This window comes from Antechinus flavipes, chromosome 5, assembly GCF_016432865.1.
Source record: "Antechinus flavipes isolate AdamAnt ecotype Samford, QLD, Australia chromosome 5, AdamAnt_v2, whole genome shotgun sequence".
Classification (NCBI taxonomy): Eukaryota; Metazoa; Chordata; class Mammalia; order Dasyuromorphia; family Dasyuridae; genus Antechinus; species Antechinus flavipes.
Genome location: NC_067402.1, coordinates 218,733,012 through 218,759,497, shown reverse-complemented (window position 1 = coordinate 218,759,497; position 26,486 = coordinate 218,733,012). Strand labels below are relative to the sequence as shown.

At 46.3% G+C, this 26,486-nt stretch overlaps 2 protein-coding genes across 8 annotated transcripts in view; one reads left to right on the top strand and one right to left on the bottom strand.

Annotated features, from left to right (window-relative positions):
• Positions 1 to 9,069, top strand: part of RBMS2 (RNA binding motif single stranded interacting protein 2) — a 48,855-nt gene extending 39,786 nt beyond the window's left edge. For all 5 annotated transcript variants that reach the window (XM_052001204.1, XM_052001202.1, XM_052001201.1 and 2 more), the window contains exons 9-14: positions 1,923 to 2,019; positions 2,261 to 2,311; positions 2,645 to 2,755; positions 3,303 to 3,383; positions 3,635 to 3,721; positions 3,950 to 9,069. In XM_052001204.1, coding sequence (XP_051857164.1) covers positions 1,923 to 2,019; positions 2,261 to 2,311; positions 2,645 to 2,755; positions 3,303 to 3,383; positions 3,635 to 3,715 — 421 coding nt within the window. In that variant the 3' untranslated portion in view covers positions 3,716 to 3,721; positions 3,950 to 9,069. The remainder of the gene's footprint in view (positions 1 to 1,922; positions 2,020 to 2,260; positions 2,312 to 2,644; positions 2,756 to 3,302; positions 3,384 to 3,634; positions 3,722 to 3,949) is intronic.
• Positions 9,070 to 9,320: 251 nt separating this feature from the next.
• Positions 9,321 to 26,486, bottom strand: part of BAZ2A (bromodomain adjacent to zinc finger domain 2A) — a 35,209-nt gene continuing 18,043 nt past the window's right edge. For 2 of the 3 annotated variants that reach the window (XM_052001194.1, XM_052001193.1), the window contains 25 exons: positions 26,220 to 26,438; positions 25,554 to 25,820; positions 25,120 to 25,180; positions 23,810 to 23,918; positions 23,495 to 23,596; positions 23,122 to 23,332; positions 21,939 to 22,000; positions 21,477 to 21,542; positions 20,158 to 20,367; positions 18,860 to 19,114; positions 18,549 to 18,763; positions 18,169 to 18,243; positions 17,812 to 17,983; positions 16,119 to 16,178; positions 15,854 to 15,998; positions 15,031 to 15,659; positions 14,622 to 14,844; positions 14,381 to 14,536; positions 14,105 to 14,259; positions 13,587 to 13,873; positions 13,229 to 13,361; positions 12,961 to 13,107; positions 12,326 to 12,558; positions 12,053 to 12,196; positions 9,321 to 11,962 (listed from right to left, as the gene is read on the bottom strand). In XM_052001194.1, coding sequence (XP_051857154.1) covers positions 11,797 to 11,962; positions 12,053 to 12,196; positions 12,326 to 12,558; positions 12,961 to 13,107; positions 13,229 to 13,361; positions 13,587 to 13,873; positions 14,105 to 14,259; positions 14,381 to 14,536; positions 14,622 to 14,844; positions 15,031 to 15,659; positions 15,854 to 15,998; positions 16,119 to 16,178; positions 17,812 to 17,983; positions 18,169 to 18,243; positions 18,549 to 18,763; positions 18,860 to 19,114; positions 20,158 to 20,367; positions 21,477 to 21,542; positions 21,939 to 22,000; positions 23,122 to 23,332; positions 23,495 to 23,596; positions 23,810 to 23,918; positions 25,120 to 25,180; positions 25,554 to 25,820; positions 26,220 to 26,438 — 4,502 coding nt within the window. In that variant the 3' untranslated portion in view covers positions 9,321 to 11,796. The remainder of the gene's footprint in view (positions 11,963 to 12,052; positions 12,197 to 12,325; positions 12,559 to 12,960; positions 13,108 to 13,228; positions 13,362 to 13,586; positions 13,874 to 14,104; positions 14,260 to 14,380; positions 14,537 to 14,621; positions 14,845 to 15,030; positions 15,660 to 15,853; positions 15,999 to 16,118; positions 16,179 to 17,811; positions 17,984 to 18,168; positions 18,244 to 18,548; positions 18,764 to 18,859; positions 19,115 to 20,157; positions 20,368 to 21,476; positions 21,543 to 21,938; positions 22,001 to 23,121; positions 23,333 to 23,494; positions 23,597 to 23,809; positions 23,919 to 25,119; positions 25,181 to 25,553; positions 25,821 to 26,219; positions 26,439 to 26,486) is intronic. The other variant, XM_052001195.1, reaches the window with a different exon arrangement.

The following is a 26,486-nucleotide window of genomic DNA, read 5'->3' as shown; positions in this document are numbered from 1 at the left end:
CTTATGGCTTTTGTTCTAGACCTTTCATCCTTTGGTTGAAATAATACTGAAAGAAACTGTTTATCTCAGTTGTAAAGAAGGAAAATTTTTTCTTGAACAAATGGAAGAAATTATTGGCAACAAAATTGGTGGATTTTATCATATAAAAATCTTTTGTTTATTTTTCATTAATGTTTTGCTTACCAAAGTCAAGGAATATGTGCCAACCCTGTGAAGTGATTTTTAAAATAACACATCCTCTACAGCTGAGAGAAATATAGTTTCATACGGGAAGACTATAGTAGAGGCAAAGGATAATGAGAATTTTTTTTTGAAGGAAAGGGTGGAGCTGTTTCAAAAAAGTGTCTGTGAAAAAAGCGGTATCTGAACTGGGTCATTAAGGAAGAGAGGCACATGAACAGATGGTGTAGAGGATAGAATCTATGCCAAGCATTGAGGAGCAGAGGTGGATGGAGAAAAAAGCCATGGAAAAATCAGGACAAGCATGAGAAATGGAGAAAAGTTCTGCTTGGCTGGAACTTGGGAAAGTTATATGTGCTGGTTGTGCAGTAAGAAATATTGAGGTAGGCAAGGGAAACTCTTGAATACCAGCCAGAAGTTTAAACTTTTTTGTGTAAGTAGTAGAAAGCTGAAGATTTTTGAGTAGATGAATAAATGACATGATCATGCGTAGTTCATTATAAAGATTCCTTAGGTTTGGAAAGTAGATGGGAGAGGTAATTGAGATAGAGAAAGACTTGTTAGAGGGTTATTCCAGTAATGCAGTTGATAATCGGTAAAAGCAATTGTTGAGAGGGGCATTGGAAACAAAAGAACTTGGCAACTGATGGGATATCAGGGATTGAGGAAGAAGGAAGAGTCAAAGATGAGTAAGAGCAATTGGGAAAATGATGATGCTATTTAAATAGGAGGGGGGAAGTGAGAGATTTTTAAAAGGAAAATGTGATTTAGTTGAGTTTCAAGATGTCATCATGTTCTCCAAGGAGGCAAATAGAAATATTTTATTGTATTATAGAGAGATTTTTTATATAAATAGAAAAAATTTATTTGTGGTAGAGATAGCCGATATCTACAAAGAACTGATTCAAAGCTAACAGGATAGCAGTATATATTCTCTAATGGAGAAATGGTTAAATGAACAGTTTTCAGAAGAAGAAACACAAATTGTTCATAAGCTGAAAATTTATTCAAACATTTGAATATGCAGAGACATACATTTTAAAACAACTTTAAAGTTTTATATATGGCAAATTGGCAAAAAAAAAAAAATTATTAAAAAACTAAAATTGGTAGTAGTGTTCCTTAGCAGAAAAATATTAAAAAACAAATGTGAACATGTAGTTTTTCCCAAAATTTGCAAACTTATAAATGATCTTTGGAAATGTGACCTGGATCATTAATAATAAAAGTATCGCACATTAAAACAATTATTCCTCTCCCTACAAATTGACAGAACATGGGAATGGCTCTTAGGTGGTGCTATGGATTAGATTAGTAGCTCTGGTTATCAGTTTGGAATTATGCAAGAAAAATGCCTAAATTGTTTTAGAAACTAGGTGCTTGTAAATTGTGGGAAAACTGAAAAAATAACAAACTGGAAGGGACGTGAGAGGTTTCTGAGTCCTGAGAACAGATGATGAAACATACCTCCTTCCTTCATAGCAAAGAGATGTGTGTGGTCATTGTATTTTGTGACTTTAGTAATCTTTTTGTTATAATGAAGCTTGATTTGTGGGGTAGGGGGGTCCAGAATGATTATGAGGTAAAAAAGAAAAGGCATTTTCTCCCCAAATGGCAGGACTACAAGGAAACAGGCACACTTGAGTAGACTGAGATAAGAGGAACTCACCATACTTAGCTGTGGGACCCTTCATCCCAGGGTTCCCTATAACCTTTTTATTTAATGTGACTCTTACCTATAGATTTTATACAGCACCGCCCTACAGCATCACCCCCAACAGGATGATTGCCCAGACCACACTCTCTCCTTATCTCCCATCTCCTGTATCTTCATATCAGGTAAAAGCATCTTCATAAGGATGGATGCATCCTCTTTGGTTCGATATGGTGGTTTAGGTGCAAAGCGTGCTTATTCTTAATGCTTTTGTTATCTAAGTCCAGCTTATATTGGACTTTTGACCCTGACTTTGCCAACATTTAGTTTGGGGGGCTGGGTAGGGCTCTGTAGGTGATTACTATTACAATTACTATTTTCATTTCCCCCACTAGGGGGTGGCTCAGACATCTCCATTCTCTATAGGTTCACAGCCCGTCTTGGATGCACCACCAGTCATACCTCATGCCGCCTGCAGTGAGTGTCTCTAGTCTTTCCTGCAAGGGTCCTGTGGGGCAAGACAGGGGAGAGGGGAGATCATTACCCTGAGGAAGGTGGGCAAAAGTTAAAATGTTCCTAGCCAGGTAACTTTTCCTCCCTTCATTCCGCCAGCAGCAGAATCAGGGAGCCTCTTCCTACAGCACATGAATTAATATGCTTACCTTTTTCACTTCCTGCCACCTGACATGATCTTTTTGTGTTCTCCAGGGACTATTATTAGCCTTCATTTCAGGCTGTTTATTATCTTAAGCCTGAAACCTTTGAAGCTATCCTCCCTTTTCTTTCCCCTCTTCCTGCTTCTTCCCCTAGGGCACAGTCCTGACCCCAGGGATGGACCACACCATTTCCATCCAGCCTGCTTCAATGATGGGACCTCTCACCCAGCAGCTGGGCCACCTTTCCCTCAGCAGCACGGGCACGGTAAAGCCATGGTTGCCCAGGGGGGCAGGAGTGGGGGAAGGACAGTCACTTCCAAATGAAAATTTCCTGGGATGTCTTAGGATCCTTACAATCTACATAATTATTTTGTTGTGGATCCTTACAATCTACATAATTATTTTATTGTGTATATATAAACATGCTCAAGAACCCATGATCATGTGATTGGAGCAGAGGCAGCCTATTAGATGTAAAATATCCATCTGTCTCCTATATCATTATTCTTCCCATTATTTTCTTCAATTAAGTCCTACCTCATCACATTGTACAGACGGGCAGAAATATGATACTTTCCAAGTTTCTGCAAATTGTCTAGAAATCCTCACAAAAATAAAATTCTCGCATTTTTGTGCCACCTCATTCTGGAAAGGTGCCAGTTTGCACAACAAAGCTTAGGATGAGAGAATATGATGAATGAGGCAGGGTTGATAGATAGGGAAGACATCTTGAGTAGTGAAAGGCCAGAGTAAGGGATGGGGAAAGAGGCTCCAAGGAGTCTCGTCCAGTCTGTCCATATTCCTCCTCCTAGTATATGCCCACAGCTGCAGCTATGCAAGGAGCTTATATCCCCCAGTACACACCTGTGCCTTCTTCCAGTGTTCCTGTTGAGGTGAGAACTTTATGATTTCTCTGGGGGTGTGGGGACGGCATGCAAGAATGGAAGACTCAATCTCTGTCCTCTGGGCTGCTAGACCCTTCTTTTTTTTGCCAGTAATTATGGCCTAGATGTTGTTGGGGTGGGAGTAGGGAGAGCAAGCTGCTCCATGTTTGAAGGGTAAAACACTGGCTTGTGGGCATGTTGTTAGTCTGTGGAAGGGTAAGGGCGGAGGAGGATGACTTTCCCTCCCTTGGCTGTGACAGGAAAGCAGTGGCCAGCAGAGTCAAGTAGCAGTGGACCCTCCTTCCGATCACACGGCCTATTCTTTCCAGTACAGCAAGTAATAATGGGTAAGAGCCTGGGGCAAGGGCAGGAGGGCCAGAGGTCGGAGAGGAGACCCCGAGACCCAGGCAGTTACTGGGGTGTGCCTATTCCCCATCTCTGCTGGCTGTGGGGGTCCCCAGGGTCTCTAACACTGAGGGGCTGGAAGTGGTCGGGGGCAGAGAATGAGGGAGCAAAGTGTGGCCCTCCAAGAAAGTCTGCTCATCCCGATGATGAAAGACCGATATCTTTTACAGATGGGCCTGGGCCTGAGAGGACCACTGCTCTCATGCCTGCCGCTGCTCCCACATCACTGGTGGAGCCTGGGGTTACAAAGCCACCTTTCCTCTGTGCTGCATTCAAGGAGATCAGATTTTTTTTTTCTTTCTTTTGCAAAGAAAACATTTTTTAAAACAGACTCTACGCACCCCAAGGAGACCAACCAGTGACTGGACATTCATGTCTCCGTATGAGAAAAATTGTGTTGTGTTGGGATTTATCATTTGGGCTATTTTTAAAATTTCTTTTAAAAGAAAGTGGAAAGCTTTGTTACTGGGGCATTGGCCATGGGTTCTTCTCGATGGGTTTGGTTACAGACTTTTCTGTTTTTATTATTTTGTAGGGTTTTTTTAAAAAGAAAATATGCAGTTTTTTGAATTTTGTTTTGTAAAGCTCCCAGAATCCGTGCCTGCCCCTCTCTTTCTGCTTCTTTCCTAAGATCCATCCTAACCCAACCACTGCTTTCTTCCCACCCCATGCTGCAGAACCTGCCTACTTTGGCTTTTTAACTTGGGGATTTTAATTTTTTGAAATGGAATTTTATTTTGTGAATTAAGAAAGCAGAGCACTACTTGGGCAGTGGAGGGGGTTCTTCCTCCTTCCTCCTTTCTGCTCCTCTTCCCTGACTCACCTGCTTCCTTCCTGGGAAAAAAACACCAGACTTTGGCTACAGGGAAGAGAGAGAGGTCCTTGGACACTCCAGAGACAACCTCCCCACACCACCTCCCCATACACTCTCATTTGGACAGAGACAAGGTTTCCTCCAGAACATGAGACAACAAATTCAACTTCTGCTCTTCTTCTTGCTGCTATGGGGACATCCCATCCCAGGAAATCATCTTTGGCTTCAGCTCTTCAGGAATCCTAACTCTGCTGCTCTGGCTGGCTTTTTGTGCCATCTCCAGGAAAGGAGCTGTGGGCCTGTCACCTTTCTCTTTTTCTCCCCACTCCTTTTGGCTGTGCTCAGAGCCCCGACAGCTAGAACATGTACTGCCTTCCTCTTCTTCTTTGTCCCTACCTCCCCCACCTTTTCTACCAAGTATGGATCGCCTGACCGGCTGCTTCATCTTGGTGTAGACGATACTGCCCCACAGGACTTGGTAATTCTCCGCCCTGACCCTGGGATCCACAGTGCCTTCTGACATCCACCTTTGGGGATGCTGCCAGGGAAGACCATTACCCAACCTCTCTGCATGTACTGACTTACCAACAAGCTTTGGGTTGCATGTTAGAGTGTGTGTATATGTGTGTGTGTGTGTGGGTGTGGGTGTGGGTGTGGGTGTGGGTGTGTGTATGTCTGTATTGGGTAGGGGTAAAAAAGGAAACACCAGTCTCTGATTGTATAGTTCAGCCTGCACTGTCCTGGTGAGTTTGCCCTTCTCCTGAGGTTCTGGGCATCTGCAGGCATCTTCCTTCTTCTGGAAGTCCAGCAGGTATCTGGGCTGGAAATGTGCAATAACCATCCCCCCCATCCTGCATTTCATGCTTCCTGTGAGTGTAGGACTCCAGGAGAAAAGGCCCATGATTTGCTTTTCTACCTACCCATTCTTCTCCCACTGCAAGATTTATCTCTGTACCCAGAGAAACAAGCAATGGGAGCATCATGCCCCTGGTCCCCTCAAGGAACAGACTTTTCCCTTTTTACCTTCCCACCCAGAATTGTTTCATAATAACATTGTAAGACTATGAAAGAGAGGTTGTTTCAGCCCTAAGGACTGGGTCCCTCCACCTATGGGGCAGGCTCCTCTGTACTAGACAATCAAGGACTGATAAACAAGATAAAGATGGATGCATGATGGAAAATCAGGTGTTAAATAGGCTGGAGGGAGAGGGAGGGGAAATGCAGCACCAATGACTGAGATTTGATGATGATAGGCTCTAGCCCAGGACCCTCCAATCTATCCTTCATGCTTCCTTATCCCCAAAATTCCAATTTTTTTAGCTTTGGGAGAGGTGATACTGGTTTGCCAATTTTCAGTTTCTTTTGGGTGCTTTTTAAACTTGAGGCACCCTCAGTCCCAGGACATATTTGCTCAGAGGGTGCCCCCTTGCCTTTCCTCTTGTCCCTTATCACCCCATTTCATTTGTCACTGTCAGTGAGAAATGCATTCAATTATCCTGTCTGGACAGTCTGGGTGCCAGAGGGCAGAGGCTGAGGCCCCCGAGGAGCTTTTGTTCTAAAGAGTTGGCCAAGAACCAGTCCTACCTTGACTCCGAACTCTTAAGGGGAAAAAATCTGATAGTTTGATTTGGAGCACAACTTAAATGACAGCCTGAGACATTTCCCTGTCTATGAAAGAGAGATGTAGGGGGGGTCTCCCATGTGCCATATGCAGCACAAGACACTGCTCCTCTTACTGATTCAAGTCATCTCCCTAATCTGACGTTCACCACCTGTGCTTTTTTTTTTTTTAATTTCCAGATAGTGGTGTTTAGATTCTTTTGAAAAATCATTGTTTCCTTTTGAGCTTGCCCTTTGTGAAATCTAATTGTTTTTACTGGTTCCTTTTAATGGTGTTTTCTGGAAGAAGGGTTTGGGAATCCAGGTGATTTAGACTGCCCGTTGACTTTTTTTTTTTGTAGTTGGTGGCGGCGGTGGCAGTGATTTTAATTGGTGCTTTTTGAGTTGTTACTCTTGAGATATTGGGGGGGGGGGCTGGAGGGAGGCAAGATTTTTTAATTTTTTTTTTTTCATGTGATCAGTTGTGACAAAATGTGACTGGAACAGAGAAGTAGAATAAGGGGAGGGAAACCCTCCTCCTCACTCCTAAGCCACAAACTGAAATATCGGGGACAGTTAATGCTCTAGGTCTGAACTCAGGGGCCTGGCTGGTCCTTGCTCCTTAAGGTCCTTATTATCTTTTTGTCAGGGGCCATGACTGAGGGATATGGGGTATATTTTAGAGGGTCTCTGCATCATCTTACATCCTCTCCCTGCAAAGAGTATGCTCAGTTTCTATGATTACAGAGATGCTCTTTAGTATTTAAAATGTTTTTCTATGTATCTTTTTGTGCATATGTGTATATGCATACTTTAAAAAATATTTTTTTTTAAGAAAGCCAAATAGGAACATCACCAAACTGGACATCCTCTCTTGGGTCTTAGAGATCCAGACTTGATTCAGCATTGCCATCATTGTTTCCCTTAGGGTCTGGATCACAGCAGCCCCAAACCTGGGGACAGTGCCTGGGCCAAATAGCTATTTAGACATGGTCTGAGGGAAGGGATGACATGTGTAAAAAATACTATGTCTTGGGGAGGGAAGTGGGGAAGAGAAGTAAAAGATTTCTTTTTTAAGATTTTGTTTCGTTTAACCAAAGAAAGTGAAGCAGGTCCTACTCTAGCTTGCTGTTCCCGGATTCTCGAGGAGAACCTGTATAATAGGGATGAAGGCACATGGACTGTAGGGTAATTGAGGAGATGAGACTCAGAAGCTATGCAGGCAACCCCCTCCCTTCTCCCCATTGCTAACAAACAGGCTGCTTCCCTTTGGTGCTAAAAGCTGGTGCTTCCAGTCTCCACCTTCAGGTCCCCTAGATTGCCTGCCTCTCTGCAGCCTAGAAAAGGAAGGGCACTGAGTGAGAGGGATGTGAGAAGAGGCAGCCATTATCCTGCTCACCTGGGAGGAATCAGGCCAGCTGCGGCTATTCTGGGAAGGGGACCTTGCCTGCCATCTGCCATGGGCCCCACCTGCTAGGGGTAGGCGTGGCATTGCGCCTGGATCCTGGGGTTGCACCTACCGAGTGCAGAAGCACCCTCTCCCCTACTTCCCCCTCCCCTCCACCCCCCAGCTTTGAGCAATAAAAACAGGGGAATGGCTCTCGTCCCCTCCCCCTTGGTATCACTGGGTATGGGGTAGGAAAGCAGCCAATAAGCAGCAGGGGGAGGGCCTAGATTCTCTTTGTGCCTTGACATCCCTTGATCCAGTCTTTCCTCTCTCTTTCCCAGCTTTCCCCCCACCTCCCTCCCCTCCAGCTCCCTTTCCAAGTTGTAGCTCCTTATCCATTTCCCTGAACTGCACTCGACTCCCTTCTCTTCTTGCTGAAGCCCTAGCACGGGCTTTCCTCACCAGCCCTTGGGAGGGCCACGTTAGCACCATTCTTCTCCCCCTCCCCGCCAAGGGAGCCCTCCTTGGGCGGTGGTCGATGGGCAGTTGCCTCCCTCCTCTGTGGCAGGCCCTTGCTCTCCCAACCCCTCTGCCTCTTCTGAATCGGCTCCTCACTTTCCGCTGCACATCCAGCAATGTTCTTTATCCTTGTTACACATCTACCTCACAGATCTCAGTTCATTGTTCAGAACAAGGGCCCAACCATCTGCTTAGGCCCTTCCTCCGGCCTCTTCACCTATCCGGAGAAAGGGGAATGGGTATGTGAATAGGAAGGGTTCGTAATAAAAAGCCACAACTTAGTCGCTACTACTTTCCGCAAACTGATGGGGCCGAGTCTAGTGTTGATACCTACCCATCAACACTGACATCTAAGTGGAGCTGATGGGTCTTAAAAGACCTGGAGACAACTTCCTTAAGGCCAGTGGCTTCACAAAGGGAGAAAGATGAAGGGCCGCAGCAGTAGCTATTCCCTCCCCCGGTTTGACAACCAACAAGGCACAGGGGCTTTGTCATCTCATTTTCCTTATCCCCCTGTTGGTCTTTAACAACAGCCTTATTCCAGAGACCTCTTATTCACCTTGGGGCACTTACCTCTCCTATCTTCGAGCTGAACTGAGGGGAAGAGAAGTTGGTATCCAACTGAGTTGAGCTGAATCCGAGGTTCTGATGGAGACACCAACAGGGGACCACCTTTATTCTAATTTCATCCACCCAACACCAATCCCCATCTCATTACCCATCGTAGACTTGGAATAAGTTTAATTTATACTTAGAAACATTTTGTACAGGTTTTTTAAAGTCTTTTTTTCCTTTTGATTTTGTTTATTCAGAGTTTCTAGTTTTGTATTCTGCCTGCTTCTATGCTGAAAGCACTCCAGCTTATCCCTGTTATCTCCTCAACTTTCCAATGTACCCCCCTCCCTGCAATCTTGTGGAGCTCCAATTGTCTCATTTCAAATTCTGTTTTTAAATAAAATGATAAAAAACCAGCCTCAGTGTCTTGGTCAGAGGAAGCAGCTTGGTGGACAGCTTCAAAAACCATGGCCGGGGAAAGCCAATATTTGCAGATAGACGGGTTTGGAAGGCAGCACTTCCATTTTCCTTAGTATGAGGTCACAAAAGGGAAGGTGGGAAATCACTCCCAAGCATCTTGGTTATTTCTATCAAATCAACAGGAGATTTGAGGTTCACTGATCAATCCCTCACCCTCCCCTCCCCCAGAACAGACACCACCACAGAGTCTCTATCAAATGTGGTTTTTATTCAACTGACAAGCACTTTTTCTACAGCTGCACTTGTGGAACATCACATGGCAACAACAGGAGTTTTCTAGACTTTTTTTTTCCTTTTCAACCTTATTAAAAATGAGATTGGTCCTAAAAATATAGAAAGAAATAAATTTAAATTCACAAAAAAAACTGTACATTATCAAAAAGTCACTAAAACACCACATTTGGTTATATAAAAGTTAGTTCCTTTTTTACCACAAAAGGAACACGGGAACAACTTTTGTTGATGATGTGGTTTCTTCCTGTTTGTTAGAATGGTGTGGTAGAAGATAGGATAGGGTTTTGTTTTTGTTTTTTTCAAGGGTGGGAGGTTAAGCTGATTTTTAATATGCCTACCCCAAATACTTGAAATTATTAAGAATGAAGGCAGAAGGAAAAGTGGGAAGTTGACCACTTTACATCCCCCTCCTCCCCAGATAGGCCCTGAAAATTTCAAGCCAGCCTACCACAAGTGGGGGTGGGGTGGGGAATGTGTGAGTGGAGGGAAGAGAATACAAAGTGGAACACGAGATTCCAGACCATCATTTTCTTCCTGCCACTCTTCTCTCCCAATAAATTCAAAATTAATTAGGGGCTTTGATACCAGGAAAAACATTACCCTGTCAAGGGAGGATGAGGCGTGTGACTGAAGGCAGGGGAAGAGCCCTCATCTAGAATTCCAAACATTTAACACAAAGTTTGTTACAGCGCAGTTTAGATAAAATATAAATATTTATGCATAATATAGTCAATTCAAATAGTCTTCAATTCACCTCTTATTTAAAATAAAAAAAATCTCAAAATAATTTGAGGTTTATCTGACAGAAAAGGCGACTTGAGAAATGAGATGGAAAGAGAGAGAAGCAAAAGGGTAGGGAGAACACAGAGAACACAGGCCTGTTCTCCCTTTTACTATCCCTCAGTGCAGCTGGTGGAGTAAAGCCAGGATTATGGCTCTCTACCTCAACTGGCTCCTCCCTACCAGTAGCAAAGTTCCTTGGGGGATATGGGTGTCTTGGCTCTCTGCTTGAGCCCAGGGCCGCCTCCCCAGTGCAAGTACCCGTAATCTCTGATGGGAGGAACCAAGGCTGGGCAAGGGAGCAGAGGGCCAGGACCCCAGGGTTTATGGCTGGGATGGATGGCAGCTTTCCTCTTACAGAGCGGGGTCACGTGTCAGATGGTGGTGTGTACACAATCTGCCCCTCACCCATCCTGCTTTCCTGGTAACCCACCTAGGGCTAAGGAGGAGGACAGGCCAGGAAGCCACAGAAAGCTTTAGGTCCTTCCTGTGCGTAAGGGGCAAGAGACACAAAAGTAACAGGATTAAAGATCCTGGAAAAGAACAACAGTTTGAAACCTGAACAATTGCCCTGGGATTAGGAAAGGAGGAATCACAGACATCAGAAGAAGGGCATAAAAAATGCCCATTGGGTGAAAATGTTCCTTGAAGATTTCCAAAGTAAGGAAGGAGGAATAGGGGTGAAGGAAGGAAAGGCTAAAACACAAAATGCAGCAACACATACAAGTAGGGAAGGCCAGTCAGTCCATCTTCTAGGCAGGAAGGAATGGGCCCAAAGTTATCCTGGCCAAACTCAGCAGTAATTGTCCCTGAGGAGCTCCCAAGAGGGAGGATTAGGTTTAGGGGAAGTGGGGGAGAAAAACAGGGCCGATGGAGCCAGATCCTTCCCCCTCTCCCCACAGCTATCTAGCCCCAGAGAAGGCTGGAGATTTGGAGGGAAAGGATAGAGAAGCATCCACTGGTATAGGTGAGGCTAGACTAAAGAGAGAAAAACCTCTGAAAGATTTTTTTTTTTAAAGGTTTTTGGGAAAGGAAGGGAGGAACCCGTACACAATAGTTTTATATTATTGGATGTGGGAAAGAAGGCAGAAACTGGAAGAAAAAGTGTTGAAGTGGGCAAAGGACTGGGGGAAGGACTGGACGTGGAAGCAGCATGTCCAGGGCCCCGTATCCGGCTTGACACACTTGGGAGTTAAGTCCACTTTACTGGCCGTTACTACGGGTCCTCGCACAGTACAGAGTGTTTCTCGGTTTCACACATTCACTAGAACTATTGCTATCATTAAATAGCCCCAAAGGGCAGGAGAAGGTGGGGAAGGGCAAGGAAGGTGTTTCTACCCTCCCTTTCGTATTTAGAAAATAAAACAGAAAGGAAAAAAATTCTCTTTCTCTTTTTGGCTTTCAGTCCAGGAAGACCCCCCTTCTCTATCCCCTTTATCCGAGGGGGAAAGGAAGAGGAAAAGGGCAAATTTAAGGAACGAGGATCTAGGAAGCTGCCCAAAGGTGGAGTCCAAGATCAGGGCACGTCTGATTCTTGAGCGTAGACCCCAGGCAGCATCAGCAGGCGAGAATGGCAGGGTTTTGGAGGTGGGAATAATGGGAGAAGGGGGTAGACATGTTGTGTCCTGCCCCTGTCCTCCCACTTCGCCTTACAGATTGGCCTGTTTTCCCTGATAAAACTCCTCCCATCGGCTTTCAAAGAAGCGGCGCATGATGTGCCCGGCCTTGCCCACCTCAGAATCATCCTCATTGAAGGTCTGGCAGTTGTCAAAAACCAAAAGGGCATCAGCAGCAAACTCCTCAGAGTTAGAATACCTGGATGGGGGTGGAGAAATTGTTAGAAGAAGTGGGGCTAAAATTTGGGAAGGAGGAGGGGAAGTAGGAAAAAACCTCAGAATCACTCACCCGCCCCGAAGGAGCCTTTCCCTCATGGTAGAGAAGTCCATGGGGTTTTTGATGATACGTCTGTAGCCACTAACTAGACGAGGATTCACGGGTTCCAAGAAGGGCCAAGCTGAGTCATGAGACTCCATCTCCATCAAGATGATCCTACAGGCAGAAAGATGCAGGCCCAGTGGAGGATGCAGCCTGGCAGCCCAGGCCCTCTGGCAGGAGCTGGCTCCAAACAGCCCGTCCTCCCTCTACTCCACCCCATCGCTATCACAAGGGGGCACTCACTCGCAGAAAGTGAGGTCGCTATGATGGTGCCTCATGGAAAGGCGGCGACGTTTGGAGGAAGACAGCCCTTCCCCAGAGCACCGGGACACAGCTGCAGCATCCTGGCCCCGGGACACGGCCCGAGGACGACGCCGACGCCGACTCTCCGGCTCGGAGAAGCCCAGTGGGCCTCCTTTCCGCTTCTGGCCCCGTTTTGGGAAGCCTGGCTTCTGAGGGAATTCTCCCTCTGCCTGCTGAGGGAGGGAAGAAGCACCATTCCTACTATTTGTGGATTCTAGCCCTATCCTCTCACCATTCTTTGATTCAGATTTAACTTTTCAAAGTTTCAATTCAACATAACTTATTTACCTAGCCGGCCAATAAGACAGGTTAAAAAGCAGATGGTACTATTCACTGACAAATGAGTAAAATGAAAGGACAAAAGGAATTTAAACTAGTTTCATTTGCCTCGGGTCTTTCTACCCAACCCAAATCCACCTGCTTTTCTTCCCTTTGAAAAAAGGCTATGCTTACAAGATGAAAGGCCTGAGTAGCCAGGCTGGGGGATCCAAGAAGAAGCAGCACCCCCTTGTGGGAAGTGGCTGATCCCTTGAGTTCTGTTTGAGAGGGATGGAGGCAAGGGACAAAGGGCTCACCTGGGCCAGACAGACAGCACAAAACCAGTCTCCTTCAGGAACAGTGTCCATCTTGGGTCGGTGGCAATAAATGTGGCAGCCACGGTCACAGCCATCACAGAGCAGCAAAAACTCATCGTTATCACCCTTCCGGCACACCAGGCAGGTCTGTGGAATGCCACAGGAAAACAGTGAACCCCATGCCTTTGCCTGCTGCTGCTCCTTGAACCCATCTTCGCAGCCCTCAAACCCACCCCACATTCCCCAGGCCTTTCTTCTAGCATCTCACCACTTTGTTGACGGATTTCTCCCAAGCAATGGATCTCTCCAGTTGACCCAGGCAGAGACACACCTGGGCAGCACTCCGGCACCTCTCCAAGGTCTGCCGCCAAGTCCGGATCCGAGGAGTGATCTCATATGCTCTGGGTGGAGAGGTGAGGGAAACAAGGAATGGCCTTGGGTGGTAAAGAGGGCTCCCAATTTCCCCCCTTCCCATAGAAAAGGGGTAAGAGCCATTTGGCTCTTTGAGGGGAGAAGAGAGAGGAATAGGAAATATTTTTCCCCAGGAGAAGGAAAAACAGGGTAAGGGTACGCTGGGGGAGGCAGCTCCCCTAACTTTTTTCCTTCAATCTAATAGTGTTACTTACATCTCTGTGGTCCCCAGAGCAGTGGAGTCGGGAGGGCTCAGCAGGGCTTTCTCCAGCACAACTTCATGGGCCGGCCAAAGGGGCTCTCGAAGATACCTTCGCTCCACATTTTGCTCTAGTGCCGCAAGCCGAAGGACGGCCAAATCCAGGGGGTTGGTGTCCTCCCTCTGAGGTACCAGGCCCTCCCGCCCTCGGCCTCGTGCAGTGATGTCCTCGAGGGGTTCAGGCAGATGCTCATAGTATGCCAGGTCCTCTCTGGCAGAGTCCAGGCTGGGACAGGTCCAGCCCTGGGGGCAAGAGAAGGCAGGTTAGCTGAAAGGGAGAAGAGGCTCTCCTGCCAGAGGTGGACTTCGAACTGTGCCAAAAGTCAGACTCAGACCTTCAGATTTAATCTGACTTCATCTTCATATTTCCCAAAACAGGAGAAAGATTATTTTCCTCATTATTTAAGTGATTGGAAATTTCCTGCTTAGTTTCTTGTCCCTCCCCCCAACAAAGTCCAAGGCTCCCCATCATACCCTGATCTGCAGATCAGCCAGTAGTACCCGCCGTTCCAGCTCCTCTACGCATTGCAGCATCACCAGATCTGCTTCAAAGGCCCTCTCAGCTGGAGACCAGCACACGAGCTCTTTCTGAGACACTGTGGGGCACCGGCTCGGCTTGAGAATGGGGTCTAGAAGGAGAGCGCAGGTCAACTACCACCATCACCTTTCCATCTTAATGTCATTTGTCCTCCCTCTGCTGAACAACTGGTCCCAGGGACCCTGGCAGGGAGCCAGGTCTCCATCACTTACCTGTAGGCGGCCTCAGGCAGACCTCCCTCAGGAAGTCCCTGTGCTTGCTGAGGTGCTTGTGCAGAGCCTTCTCGCGGATGCCCCGGGGGTGCAGGGCCCGCAGGGTGGCCTCCAGCTCCTCCGGATCCCGGATCCACCACCAGCCCCTGCGCATTTCTGCAGGGAGATCCAGGAGCATAAGGGCACTGGCTAACAGAAGGCAGACACCCCATCTGCCTGGCTTCCTCACCAGGATGCTTACCGGCAGGCACGGGCTGGGCTGTCAGTTGAGTCAGGTATCGCTGTTCCATCTGCTTGAAGAACTTGCTAGGGGGCCGACCCCTCCGTTTAGGCTGTCCAAGCCCAGCTGGGCTTCGGGTCCCTTTCCCAGAGACACCTGCCCATCTTTTGGGAGCTGACATAGACAAGGGGGTGGAAGAGAGTGGCTTTGGGGAACAAGGTTTGGCAGCACTAGGTCCATTCACCTGTTTGGAGAAATTTGGAAGATTAGGATATAAAAGGGGTAAAATGGGAGAGAGGAGGGGCAAAAGGAAAAAGGGGAGGGTAAAGAAGGGACAGAGAAGAAATCTAGTCCTAAGCTAAGACCACCTCTCCACCTACTTGTGGATTGCCCCCCCAGTCTGAGTGAGAGACTCAAGTTTGGTTCTTACAGGATGAGAAGAAGCAGGCGGTGTTGGTGGATCAGGGGAGGGGCCATCCTCTGAGGCACAAGGGGAAGTTGAGGGAGCAGCATCACAAGGTGTTCGAGGAAGCAGGTTGAACCATGGGCCTCGGGGAGGCGGGGGATCAGGCTGGCTGGTTTCAGGTTCTTCAGGGTACATTGCAGGTCCAGGCTCCAGCTTGCCAGGGCTGCTATCAGGTGTGAGGACAGAGCTGCTCAGCAAGGATCCATGGCTCTGGGTTTGACTCAGCCAGGAGAGGAAGGCTGACTGGCTGAGGTCATGCTGGCTCTGACCCAAGGACATGGGGGAGTCCTCTGGCTCTAGAAGCCCATTGAGGACCTGTGTCTGGGTCTGCTCCTGCTCCTGCGCTTGATCCTGGACCTGGGCCTGCACAAACTTGTGCTCCTCTTTCACTAGAGGTAATACAGGAATCTCAGGCTGCTCAGGGACAGGCTTGGTCTTTCTGGGCCTACCCCTGGCCCGAACACAGGGGGACCAAGTCTTAACATTTCCTTCAGTTAATTCCTTCTTCACTGTAGAGAAAGAAGTGATGGAGGGGGCTGGAGCAGCTACCCCCTTTGAGGAGTCAGCTTCCTGTTTTATCACATCCTCCAAGGCTATGGAGAGAAATGAGAGATTCAAAAAACATAAAATAAACATCTCTTTCATATATAACAGTTGTAGTAGTTTAAAGAGAACATGTGTACACTTTCCCTCACCCCATATAAACTCTTTAAGATGGGAGAGGATGTTTAAAACCCAACCCCCAGACTGCCCAGAGACCAATTATAAGGAAGATGGAATCACCAACCTGTGGTTTCCTCAGCCCCTTCCACAAAGATCCCAGACAAATATGGCAGCACCCAGTATCGCCGCTTGTATCGATCCTGGCCCAGAGAAACAGCCCTCAGCATCTGGGATGACTGGAGTAACTTCTTGCGGAAAAACAGCTGACGCTGGAGGAGAATGAACCCAAAGCTATAGCCAGCTGTGCACAGGACTCCCTGAGCACTGCCACAAAGGCGGTGTCAATACTTCCACCCAAGCTGGGAATTTGGAGTAAAGAATACCATTACCTTGGTGAGCTTCTCTATCTGTCGCTCTAGCTCAGGAATACTGAATGGTAGGGCATCACCCTAAAGAGGGAAGGGCAAAGACAAGATGCTGGTTAAGAATGAGCAGATTTTCCCAACCATTCTGGAGAGCGATTTGGAACTATGCTCAAAAAGTTGTTAAACTGCGCATACCCTTTGATCCAGTAGTATTTCTACTGGGCTTATACCCCAAAGAGATCTTAAGGAAGGGAAAGGGACCTGTATGTGCAAGAATGTTTGTGGCAGCCCTCTTTGTAGTGGCAAGAACTGGAAACTGAAGGGATGCCCATCAATTGGAGAATGGTTGAATAAATTATGGTATATGAATATTATGGAATATTATTGTTCTGTAATAAATGATCAGCAGGATGATTTCAAAGAGGCCTAGAGAGACTTACATGAACTGATGCTAAATAAAATGAGCAGAACCAGGAGATCATTAGACACGGCAACAAGACTATACGACGATCAATTCTGATGGACGTGGCTCTCTTCAACAATGAGAGGATTCAAAATCAATTCCACTTTTTCAATGATGAAGAGAGCCATCTACACTCAGAGAGAGAGGATCGTGGGAACAGAGGGTGGGAACACAACACAGCATTCTCACTCTCTCTGTTGTTATTTGCTTGCATTTTATTTTCTTTCTCAGCTTTTCTTTTCCTTCCTTCTTGATCTGATTTTTCTTGTGCAGCAAGATAACTGTATAAATATATATACATATATCGGGTTTAACATGTATTTCAATATATTTAACATGTATTGGACTACCTGCCAGCTACGGGAGGGGAGAGGAAGGGAAAGGAGGGGAAAATTTGGAACAAAAGGTTTTGCAAGGGTCAATGTTGGAAAAATTACCCATGCCTATGCATACTTTCTAAGTGAGCTGACTTTTAAGTTCTTTGATCTAATGAAAACAACTTCAACAAATATGAAGAAACATACAATAAAATGAAGTTCTTCAGAACTTGAGGTTTCATTAAAAAATTTATATAGTAGTTGCTAAGAATTGAAGGATTCTTAGTTTCACTTATGGAATCTAAATTCCTATTTGAGTCATTATTCAGGGCTTAATTAAATACTTAAAAAATATTATGACCCATAGGATCTGAAAGATGTCCTTGAGTAGAGTGAATTAACTGCAGATTTGGTTTAGCTGTAAATGTGTGAAAGGATCTATGATTTCACCAGGATGACGTTCAGTCACAGTAACAACTTCTTTGCTGTCTATAATTTGGTAGATTAGTCCTTAGGAATTCTCTAAAATCCACAAGAATTAGGTGACATGTCTGCAGTCCAGTAGCATGCTTGAGTCAGATTTTCAGTTAAATTTTCAGTGAAACATCTACATCTAAGATATCAACACACTACAAATCAGATTCTGATATGTTGTCTGGTTCATTATCTAGACTTTAAGAATAGAGAAAATGCCAATAATATGCAGATAAAACTTAAAACTGTATTATGTGAACATTTTTGGGGGGAAGCAGTAAATGTGATAAAAGTTAAATATTTATCAGAATACTCCTGCTAGGATCCCATAGCTAACAAGTCATAAACCAAAAAAAAAAAAGAAATTAGTTCAGAAGTGAAGAGCACCTAGAATGGTCTCTACACCAAAAAAGGTAAATGCCCTTCCCTCCCTTCCCCTTTAACCCCCATTCTAGAATGGCACCTCCTCATCTCGACGGGCCCACCGGCCCTGGGCAGTCTCTTCTTCTTCCTCTTCTTCCATCCCGCTTGTCTCTTCTGGGATCCGGGAGCTCCGCCTCCGGCCTAAGCCCTCCTCCAAGCCAAGGAGCTCTGCCTCAGACCGTCCAGTTCGCTTCGCCAGAGCTGTTTTCAGCCTGGGAGTCGAAGTTGGGGTGCAGAAAGGGAAAGGGAAAAAGTAATAAAGAAAACTGACTCTTACAGTATGAGAAGCAGCGCTCAACCCCCTCCTCCCTAACCCAACTCAGCCCAATGGGGGAGAGCCTAAGGGTTGAGGAACCAGAGGACACTTGCCAGGACCCACCCCCTGCTCTGCCCCTACCTCCGGAGCCGGCCTTCAACAATCCATTTGTTTCTCCTGTAGCTGGACATGTTTTCAAGGGTCTTATCAATCTCACTGTAGGGGAACAGAGATGAGGTCTGAGGAAGGGCTCATGGGAAGGCTTTCATCCACACCCAAATCCAACAAATTAAATCTGGCTATCCACGTAAGACATGGACTAGAAAACAAACAATTACTCTTAGGGGAGGATATGAAAATCTCAGTTCGCTAAGATGGCCCTAGAGCCCCTACAGGCCCCTGATGGGCTCACTGTCTCCCTCCTTTTCCCTCATCCCAAACAATTCATCTGTTCTGGGCTGGCCCATGGCTGGGTGTGCCCAGAAGTTTCTACCTCCGGAATCTAGACCAAGATTCCTTACCTGATGATGATGTTGGAGCCATTGAGCTCATGTACAAGGAAGGCCAGCACTGCAGCCTTTTGTTGGGGTGTTTGCGCCTGGAAAGGTTTGGTGCGAAGGCTGTCACAGACGGCTGGTTCTGCCCCATAGGCCATGAGAAAACAACGGAGGATCTCTGACACATTGTCCCTCGTCAGTGGGATCTCAGACACCTTTTCTCCTAGAATCTTCAGTGACTAGGAAAAAAGAAATGGGACAAAACGAAATGTGAACAGGGAGAAGCCAACAACTCCTGCTCTCAACCCCCCCTTCCTAACCTGATAGGCCCTCACCTGGCAGTAAGCTGGCAAGCCAGGATCACAGAGAGCAGCTCGAAGCAGCTTCACCAACAGATCCTGCACCTCATCCAAGGCCTCGCCTTGGCACAGCAGCCCCTCCTGCAGAGCTCCCAGGCTGGGCACATCCTTGGCCGGATCCAAGCCCAGCACTTTGCCGAAGCTGTGCAGGAATTCCACGATAGTCAGGCAGTCTGAGAAAGCACTGCTGGGTAATACCAGACCAGGAATTCTGGAGAAGTCCGGAAGGGGCTGTGAAGAGAAGAAAGGAAAAAGGCAAAGGACCATCGTTAAAGAAAGCAGGAAGGTAAGAGCCAAGTGATTTCCTTCCAACCACCCTTCACCAAAAATATTGACACATTCACTTTCAGATACCGCCAAAACAACATATTTGCCTTTGTTATAAGGGAAGGCTTTTCCTGTGGGATGGAGAAACAGAAAAGAGATGCAGAGTGGTAATAGTGAGGGGAAAAGAAGAGCCTCAATGACAAAATTAACAGGAAATGACAAGGTCAGAAGGGGACACAAAGCAGGGCAATGTTGACACTACTATGTCAGATTACATAAAGATAAGAAAAGAGCTTCACCTTTTTCTTTATAGACAATCCTATTTTTCTGACCCTCTGTATATACATATAGTCATGTTTGTTAGTGATTTTCAAGCTATGAGCACATGTATGTGTGCACACACACACTCCTTAACGTATCTTTAAGGAATTGTGGTAAGATACATATCCTAAAATGAGCTGGTCATATTGCAAATTAGCCTAACCATTCTGGAAATTAATCTGGAATTGTGCCAAGAAAGTCAATAAAATTTCCATAACCTTTCACCCAGAAACTCCAATGCTAATCACGCATCACAAGGAAATAGAAGACAGTAAGATAAGCCTCGTATTACACTAAAATATCTATAGTAGTACTTTTTGTGGTAGCAAAGAACCAGAAACAAAGAAATTGGACATTGATTGGGGAACAGCCAAACAAACACAAATGTAAGAAATGAAGAATATGATGAAAACAGAAGACCCATCTACGTGAAACTAACACAAAGATGAGAGGACCAGAAAACCAACACATACATTTAACAATATAAGCAAGTAACAAAGACCATTGAAATGGAATACATGGAAATCATGACAATCAAGCTTAGTCTTAAAGAAGATATATGAGGAAGGAGGAACATACTGATGCAAGTCACGTAAACACAAAAGATATCAGTAAAAACTTGTTTTTAAAAAAAGTGACTCTACAGCGGTTGCTTCTCCCACCTGGACCCCCAACCTCCAAGTCACCTGGTGGTCAGCCAAGCACATGTCCTCTGTGGGCTTCTTCATCTCCTCCAGGATCATCTGCTGTCTCTCACGCTCCTCCAGGCGCCGCTGGGGAGCAGACGCTCGGTCGGCCTTTAGGACCGGTCTGGACTCCTCCTTCTCCTTTGGTCTAATCTTCTCTTTCCTGACTTTCAGTTTATCGGTCTTTGCTTTTACTTTCTCTTTCTCAGTCTTAATTTATTCAAGGGAAAAAGAGAAAGACATGTACAGATGATGTTGGTACCTTGGCTTAGTTCTGCTATCCCAGGGCTGGTAATGATAAAAAGCAATGAGATCCAGTTGCCTGTGGCTTAGTCAGTCTAAAAACATTTGTCGAGCTCCTCTTCTGTGCCAAGGTACTGTGCTAAGTGCTAGGGATACAAAAGGAGGTAAAAGATGGTCCCTGCCTTCAAGGAGCTCATAGTCTAATGTGGGAATCAATATGCAAACAGCTCTGTACAAATAAGATTATATACATTAAGAATGTGCATCTATACATGTATCTTGTTTGTGTGCACATATATATATATATATATATATACACACATGTGTATATATGATAAATCATATGAATTTATAGCACTCCCCATAGCACAGGGAACTTCTACATACAAAGACATAAAGGTAAAGGCTTAAGGTGAATTTGAGGGAATGACATAAAAAATAAGGTATGAGAAAGAGAAGTACACTGGATAGCAATAAGGAAGATTGGGAAATTCTTATAAAAGGCAGGATATTGGTTGAGACTTGTGGGGAGTCAGAAGGCAGAGGTGAGAAAAGCATTCCAAATGTGGAGGAGAGCCGGGAAAACACTCAATAAGGAGATGGGAATTTCTTGTATGAGGAAAACAAGCTCAATGTTATTGGATCATGGAGTGCATGGAAGTATAGGGTATAAAGAAGACTGGAACAGTAGGAAGGGGGTCAGGTTATGAAAGTCTTTCAAAGCCAAACAGAAGGCGTTATATTTGACCTTAGAGATGAGAGGGAACCCATGGAGCGGAGTGAAGGAGAGAAGTCACATAAGTCAGACCTGCACCTTAGGAAGATCCCTTTGACAGTTGAGTTAAGGACAGACTGGAAGGAAGATAGACTTGAGGTAGAGACCCTTCCCCAGCAAACTAGTGCATCAGGATGGGGATGGTGTCAGAAGCCAATCAGAGCTTGGCTCGGAGATCAGTAGAAAATGAGGATGGTGACAGGAGGTGGTGAGGCTAAGTGGCTTGATGACAGAGGCCTTTCCCCATTACATCCCCTTCTGGCCTCCTGTCTCCTTCCTTTGCACACAGTCTCATACTCACCTTGGATTTCTTTTTAGTTTCTTTCTGCTTGGAGCTTTTGGCTTCCTGTTTCCGTTGGTTTTTGGCCTGCAAAAAACCAGAGTCCCTTGTCAAGCCTCTGGCATCTCTGCTAGAGCTACATATCCCAAACACTTGAGCTGCAGTAGGAGTGAAGGACAGGGACCCGAACTCCCCCATCTAGAGATCGCCACGCACATCATGGCCACTCCCTGACATGGGGCGCAGGTAAGCGGCAGGGGCTTCATTTTAACAATAGTCAACATCAAGAGGAGGACCGAATAGGAAATCCCTGGATATCTCTTGGTATAACATTCTTGGGTTTTATGGACATTGAAACAAAAAAGGAGGTTTATTTATTCCTCATGCTTGATACTAGTGGGTGCTGGGAGGAAGGGGCTGAAAGGAAGGATAAAGCATGTCTAAAGATGGCTGGCTTATGCCTTTCCCTTCCCTGAAATATACCTTCCTTCTTATCTTCTTCTTGATCTTACTCATCTTAGCCTTTTCTCCATCACTTGGGGCATCTGTGAGAATACAGGAAGAAAACATGTTAAGGTCCTTTAAGAACAAATGACCTAATCCTGGAGATGAGTTTTTCCACAACCCAAATGGTCTCCAGAGCAAAAAAAGCCACATGTAGAACTATGTAGTTCAGGTGACTGGAGCCATCTTTGTAACTAATCCTTTTGGTGTTTCTTTGGGAAGAAGGAAGCTGGAGGAAGGGAACAAGCACTTATGTAGCATCTACTATGTAAAAAGGTACTATGCGAATCCCTTCACAAAATATGATCTCATTTGATTCTCACAAGCCTGGGAGCTAGGTGGGGAAAATGAGGCAATGTGACTTGCCTGGGGTCACAGGCTAGCAAGTGTTAGAGGCTGGTTTTGAAGTTGGATCTTCCTGACTCTAGGCTCAGGTAGTTTAGCTATCTAGCAAGACAGACTCTTAAAATAGGACAACCTATGGAAGAAAGGGGGCAGCAGAAAGCCAAGACAAAGAAAGCATTTCCAGAGTGAGCTGGAAACATGCAGGGTGAGCTGGTCAGAAGAGGATGAGCCCTCTGCCCTCTTTGATTATGTGACCTTGATATGCATCAAGTCTTAACTAAAGTCATGCTATACCCTTTATCCAAAGGGGCAAATGCAGATTCTTTGACTGGGTGTCAGCTGGATTTTCTCCACTAGTTGTCCTGAATTTCCCCCCAAAGATGTGCCACTTTCTAACACAGTAATTCTTCTAGACCACATATGCAGTCTCTTAGAAGATATGCTTTTGAAAAAAAGTTTTCTCTCTGGCCCAAATTAAAAATTTACATAAAACTATTAATAAAAATCCAGTTACTATCTCTTAAAGCCTCATTAAAACCATTATTTATTGCAAGAATTTTGATGCGTTTTCTTTGGGAAGGCCAGTATGCATGAGTAGGGTCAAGTGTAAGTTAGCAGCCCAGAAAAACATCAAACACCACCTGGATTTTGAGGACGGATGAGCTAGGGGAGTAGGCACCTTTTCATCAACAGTTTAAAGGAAAAATTTAGGATTAAAGAAGGAAACTAGCTGGACTAAGGGCCTTTGCAACCACATCATAGGGAGAGGGGAAAGGTATAAACATCTGCTTCATGACTCTTTGGGGAACCACTCTACCTGAAGCTTCAAGCCTTTTCAAGAATCTGGCATCTGTCTTGCTCAAAAGCTCCGTGATTTTGACTTTGGGCGGCCGCCCACGCCCTCGCTTTATTTTGGGCATCTCCTTGACTTTGGCCTTCTCTGTATTGCGGGGACGTCCTCGCTTGCCAGTGATGGCCTCAATGCGGGAAGGGATTTCCTCCACTGAAAGCTGTACCCATTTCAAGCCCTGGAGTGGGAAGAAGAACTGTACTCAAGAGAAAAGAAGACAAGGTCCAGGCAGGACCTTCATGCCAGTGAGGTGGCCCTTTGATCTCAGCATCATCCCAAGTCCACATCAAAGCTGGACTGAACGAGGCTAGAGGCCAAACTAAATCCACTAAGACTCTACCTCAGGGGTGTCCCGCTCTTCATAGAAATCTCCAACAGGCATCCTAGGGCTGAAACTGAAATGCTCCCGGCGGACATGGTGTACCACATTTCGGCTCAGGTACTGAGAAGAGAAGACATCATTTCTAAAGACAGCAGGCCTCCTCTGGCCCCCAGGGAGAGACTCTACCAAATTCCCTGGGGCATATGAAGTAAAGGAATATGCCTGTATTTGGGGATTTGGGGGAGAAATGAGAGCAGGAGGGAAGTCTTCCCCATAACCAACCTAGGTGAAGTTATCCCTGCCCAGAAAATACACCTGTGACTGCTATGTTACCTTAATCACTTCTGGAAACTGTTTCATCCTCTTTCCACAGGGACCATAGTACCAAGTCTCCCCCTGCCACCGGTGGCTGCCCTTCTTGATTCGCACCTCTCTCCGCCATCTGTCAGAAGCACACAGCCCCTACCACGTCACCTACCCGCTGCACCACCCCCACCTAACCATCACTAAGCTGCAAGCTTTTCTTGACCCTTTGTCCAATAGCAATGGGGAGCAGAGCCTGAGAGATCACTGTTTAACCCACTCATTTTATAGCTGAGGAAACTAAACTGAGTCAGAAAAGTTCAGTGACTGACCAAAACATACAGTGTCAGAAGTACAATATGGGGTCAGGGAAGTAGTCTTCCTGACCTCACAACCAGCATCCCACTATAGCAATATTCAGATGCCTGCAGGACATTCTACTGTCAGCTCAAGAGGAGATTAATCAAACCACACAAGCCAAAAGGGACTCTACGACTCCTTCTCCATGGTCACCCCATCCTGGTATCTTACAAGTCAGAGTTATTAGGATTTTAAAAAGAAGTTTATATATAAGTTGGACATATAAAGGACTGCTTGCCATCTAGGGGAGGGGGTGGAGGGAGGAAGGGGAAAAAAATTGGAACAGAAACGAGTGCAAAGGATAATGTTGTAAAAAAAAAAAAATTACCCTGGCATGGATTCTGTCAATATAAAGTAATTATTAAATAAAAACTAAAAAAATAAAAAGAAGTTGGAGGCAGGATCAAGAAAGGAGAAAGAGAAAAAGGTGTTGAAAGCTTACTGCTGACTCCAGGCAATGACTCAGGGGACATGTGCATTCTGAGAAACATCCATCTTCCAAACCAACTTCTAACCTCAGCACTGTAACAGTGTCCCAGCAGCCGAGAGGTAGTACCGCCAGACCCAAGGTAGATCAGCTAGTTCACTCCCTTCAAGCTCATCCTGTTCCTTTCCCCTACTCCTCCACAAAACTCTATAGCAAGCCACCCAAATCCAAATCTACTGCCACTCCACCTGCAAAGCCTGCCCCAGCCCAGTCTTGTTGGATGACTCAGAGATGTAGGGCTAACTACTGGGTCTGAGGGAGGAGCCCCTGGGGCAGAGCTGACACTGGGAGGGAGGGGAAAGAGGACAGGTTCCACATAATGAGGAAGGAAGAAGGGCAGAGAAAAGTGCAGGAAATCTGGTCTCTAATGGCAAAAAGTAAAACGTTGTGGACCCCTGCCTTAGCTTCAGCTAACTTATATGACCTTGAGTTCCCAGGTTTAAAGAATACCCCTCCTTCTGGGCTTGTCACAATTAAAGTCTGGAGCACTTACCCATGCTGCAGAGGGAACCGGACCTCCTCGGGAGTGGCAATCCGTCTCCGAAGGACATCTCCTGAGGAGAAAAGTGGGCGAGAGCCAAGGGGAGGAAGCTGGTAAGACAAGTGCATTGGACAGAACACAGAACTCGAACATCAGGATTGCTGGTCTGAGTCCCGGTCCTCTGCCACTTCTCGTGAGGTGGCGGGTGAATCATCTCCCCCCTCCCAGGCTCTTTTCCTCACCTGAGAAACTGAGCAGATTAGCGCAGAAGGAGGGGTTTGGTGGGGGCGAGGGGGAACAGGGCTGGGCCACACAGGCTGGTTCTGTTACAAGGGAAGGCTCCCTTGGGGCAGGATGGTGAAGTACCCTCTAACTCTCATCCAAAGCATGAACGGAAGAAGGGATGGAGCAGCTAACCAACCACGCTGGGGAGAAAGGACTGTTACCTGTGCTCGGACTGGCAGCCAGGGCCAGAGGAGGACTGGTATGGTGCGCTTCCACGTGCTCACCACTGCCAGAAGCAGCGTCTTCACCAACAAGCTGCTCTTCAAGGTCAGGGGTGCACCCGGGACCACTGCTCCCGTCTGTGTCTGTTTCCTCTGGGGACAGCTCAGCTGGGGCTGATGGTGCGAGGCCCGGGGACGCAGCTGTCACGCTCGTCTCCACTTCTTCCTGTTCTGGATCACTTCCATTATTCAGCTCAAAGCTGCCATCTAGAATCAGAAAGGCCAGACAAAGACTCCGGTAATAAGGGAGAAATGACCTCAATCCCCCGCCTCCTCACCCCTAACCACTTCCTCTTTCATTTCTGGGAATGAAGGGGCATGGCTCCTGGAGGGCCACTGCTTAGTTCAGTGCCTGGGCCATAAGTAGTACTTAGTGAACTTCTTGCTGACTTGACTATCAGACTCATTTAACCTAGAGCTTTCAGGCCCTTGGAATTCCTCTCCTCCTTGCTAACCTTATAGCTTCTCCTGAGCAAAGAATGGAGGACTGAAGATCCAACTTCCGTAACTGCCTCCAAACCCCGTTTCTACTTTCCAACAAGCAGCCTTGTGGAAACCGCAATATTTTCTCACAGCCTTTATCAGTCCTTATTCCCAGGCACACACCTTGTAATACAGATTCCCCTAGGACAGGAGGTGAGGGGGGATTGGCAAAGATTGAGGTTGAAGTCTGGCTGTCATCTGCCAGGAGACTGAAGGCAGCAGAATTGTTGAGGGAAGGACAATCAAGGGCTGAGATGTCAGGACTGTCTCCAAGGGGCAGCTTGTCCTCTTCACCCACCAGCTCCGAGTCATCCATCCCATAAAGCCCACCACTCCCTGGCTCTGTTGATAGAAAAGGGAGGGAGAAAAGCAAGATATTTAAATGTAACC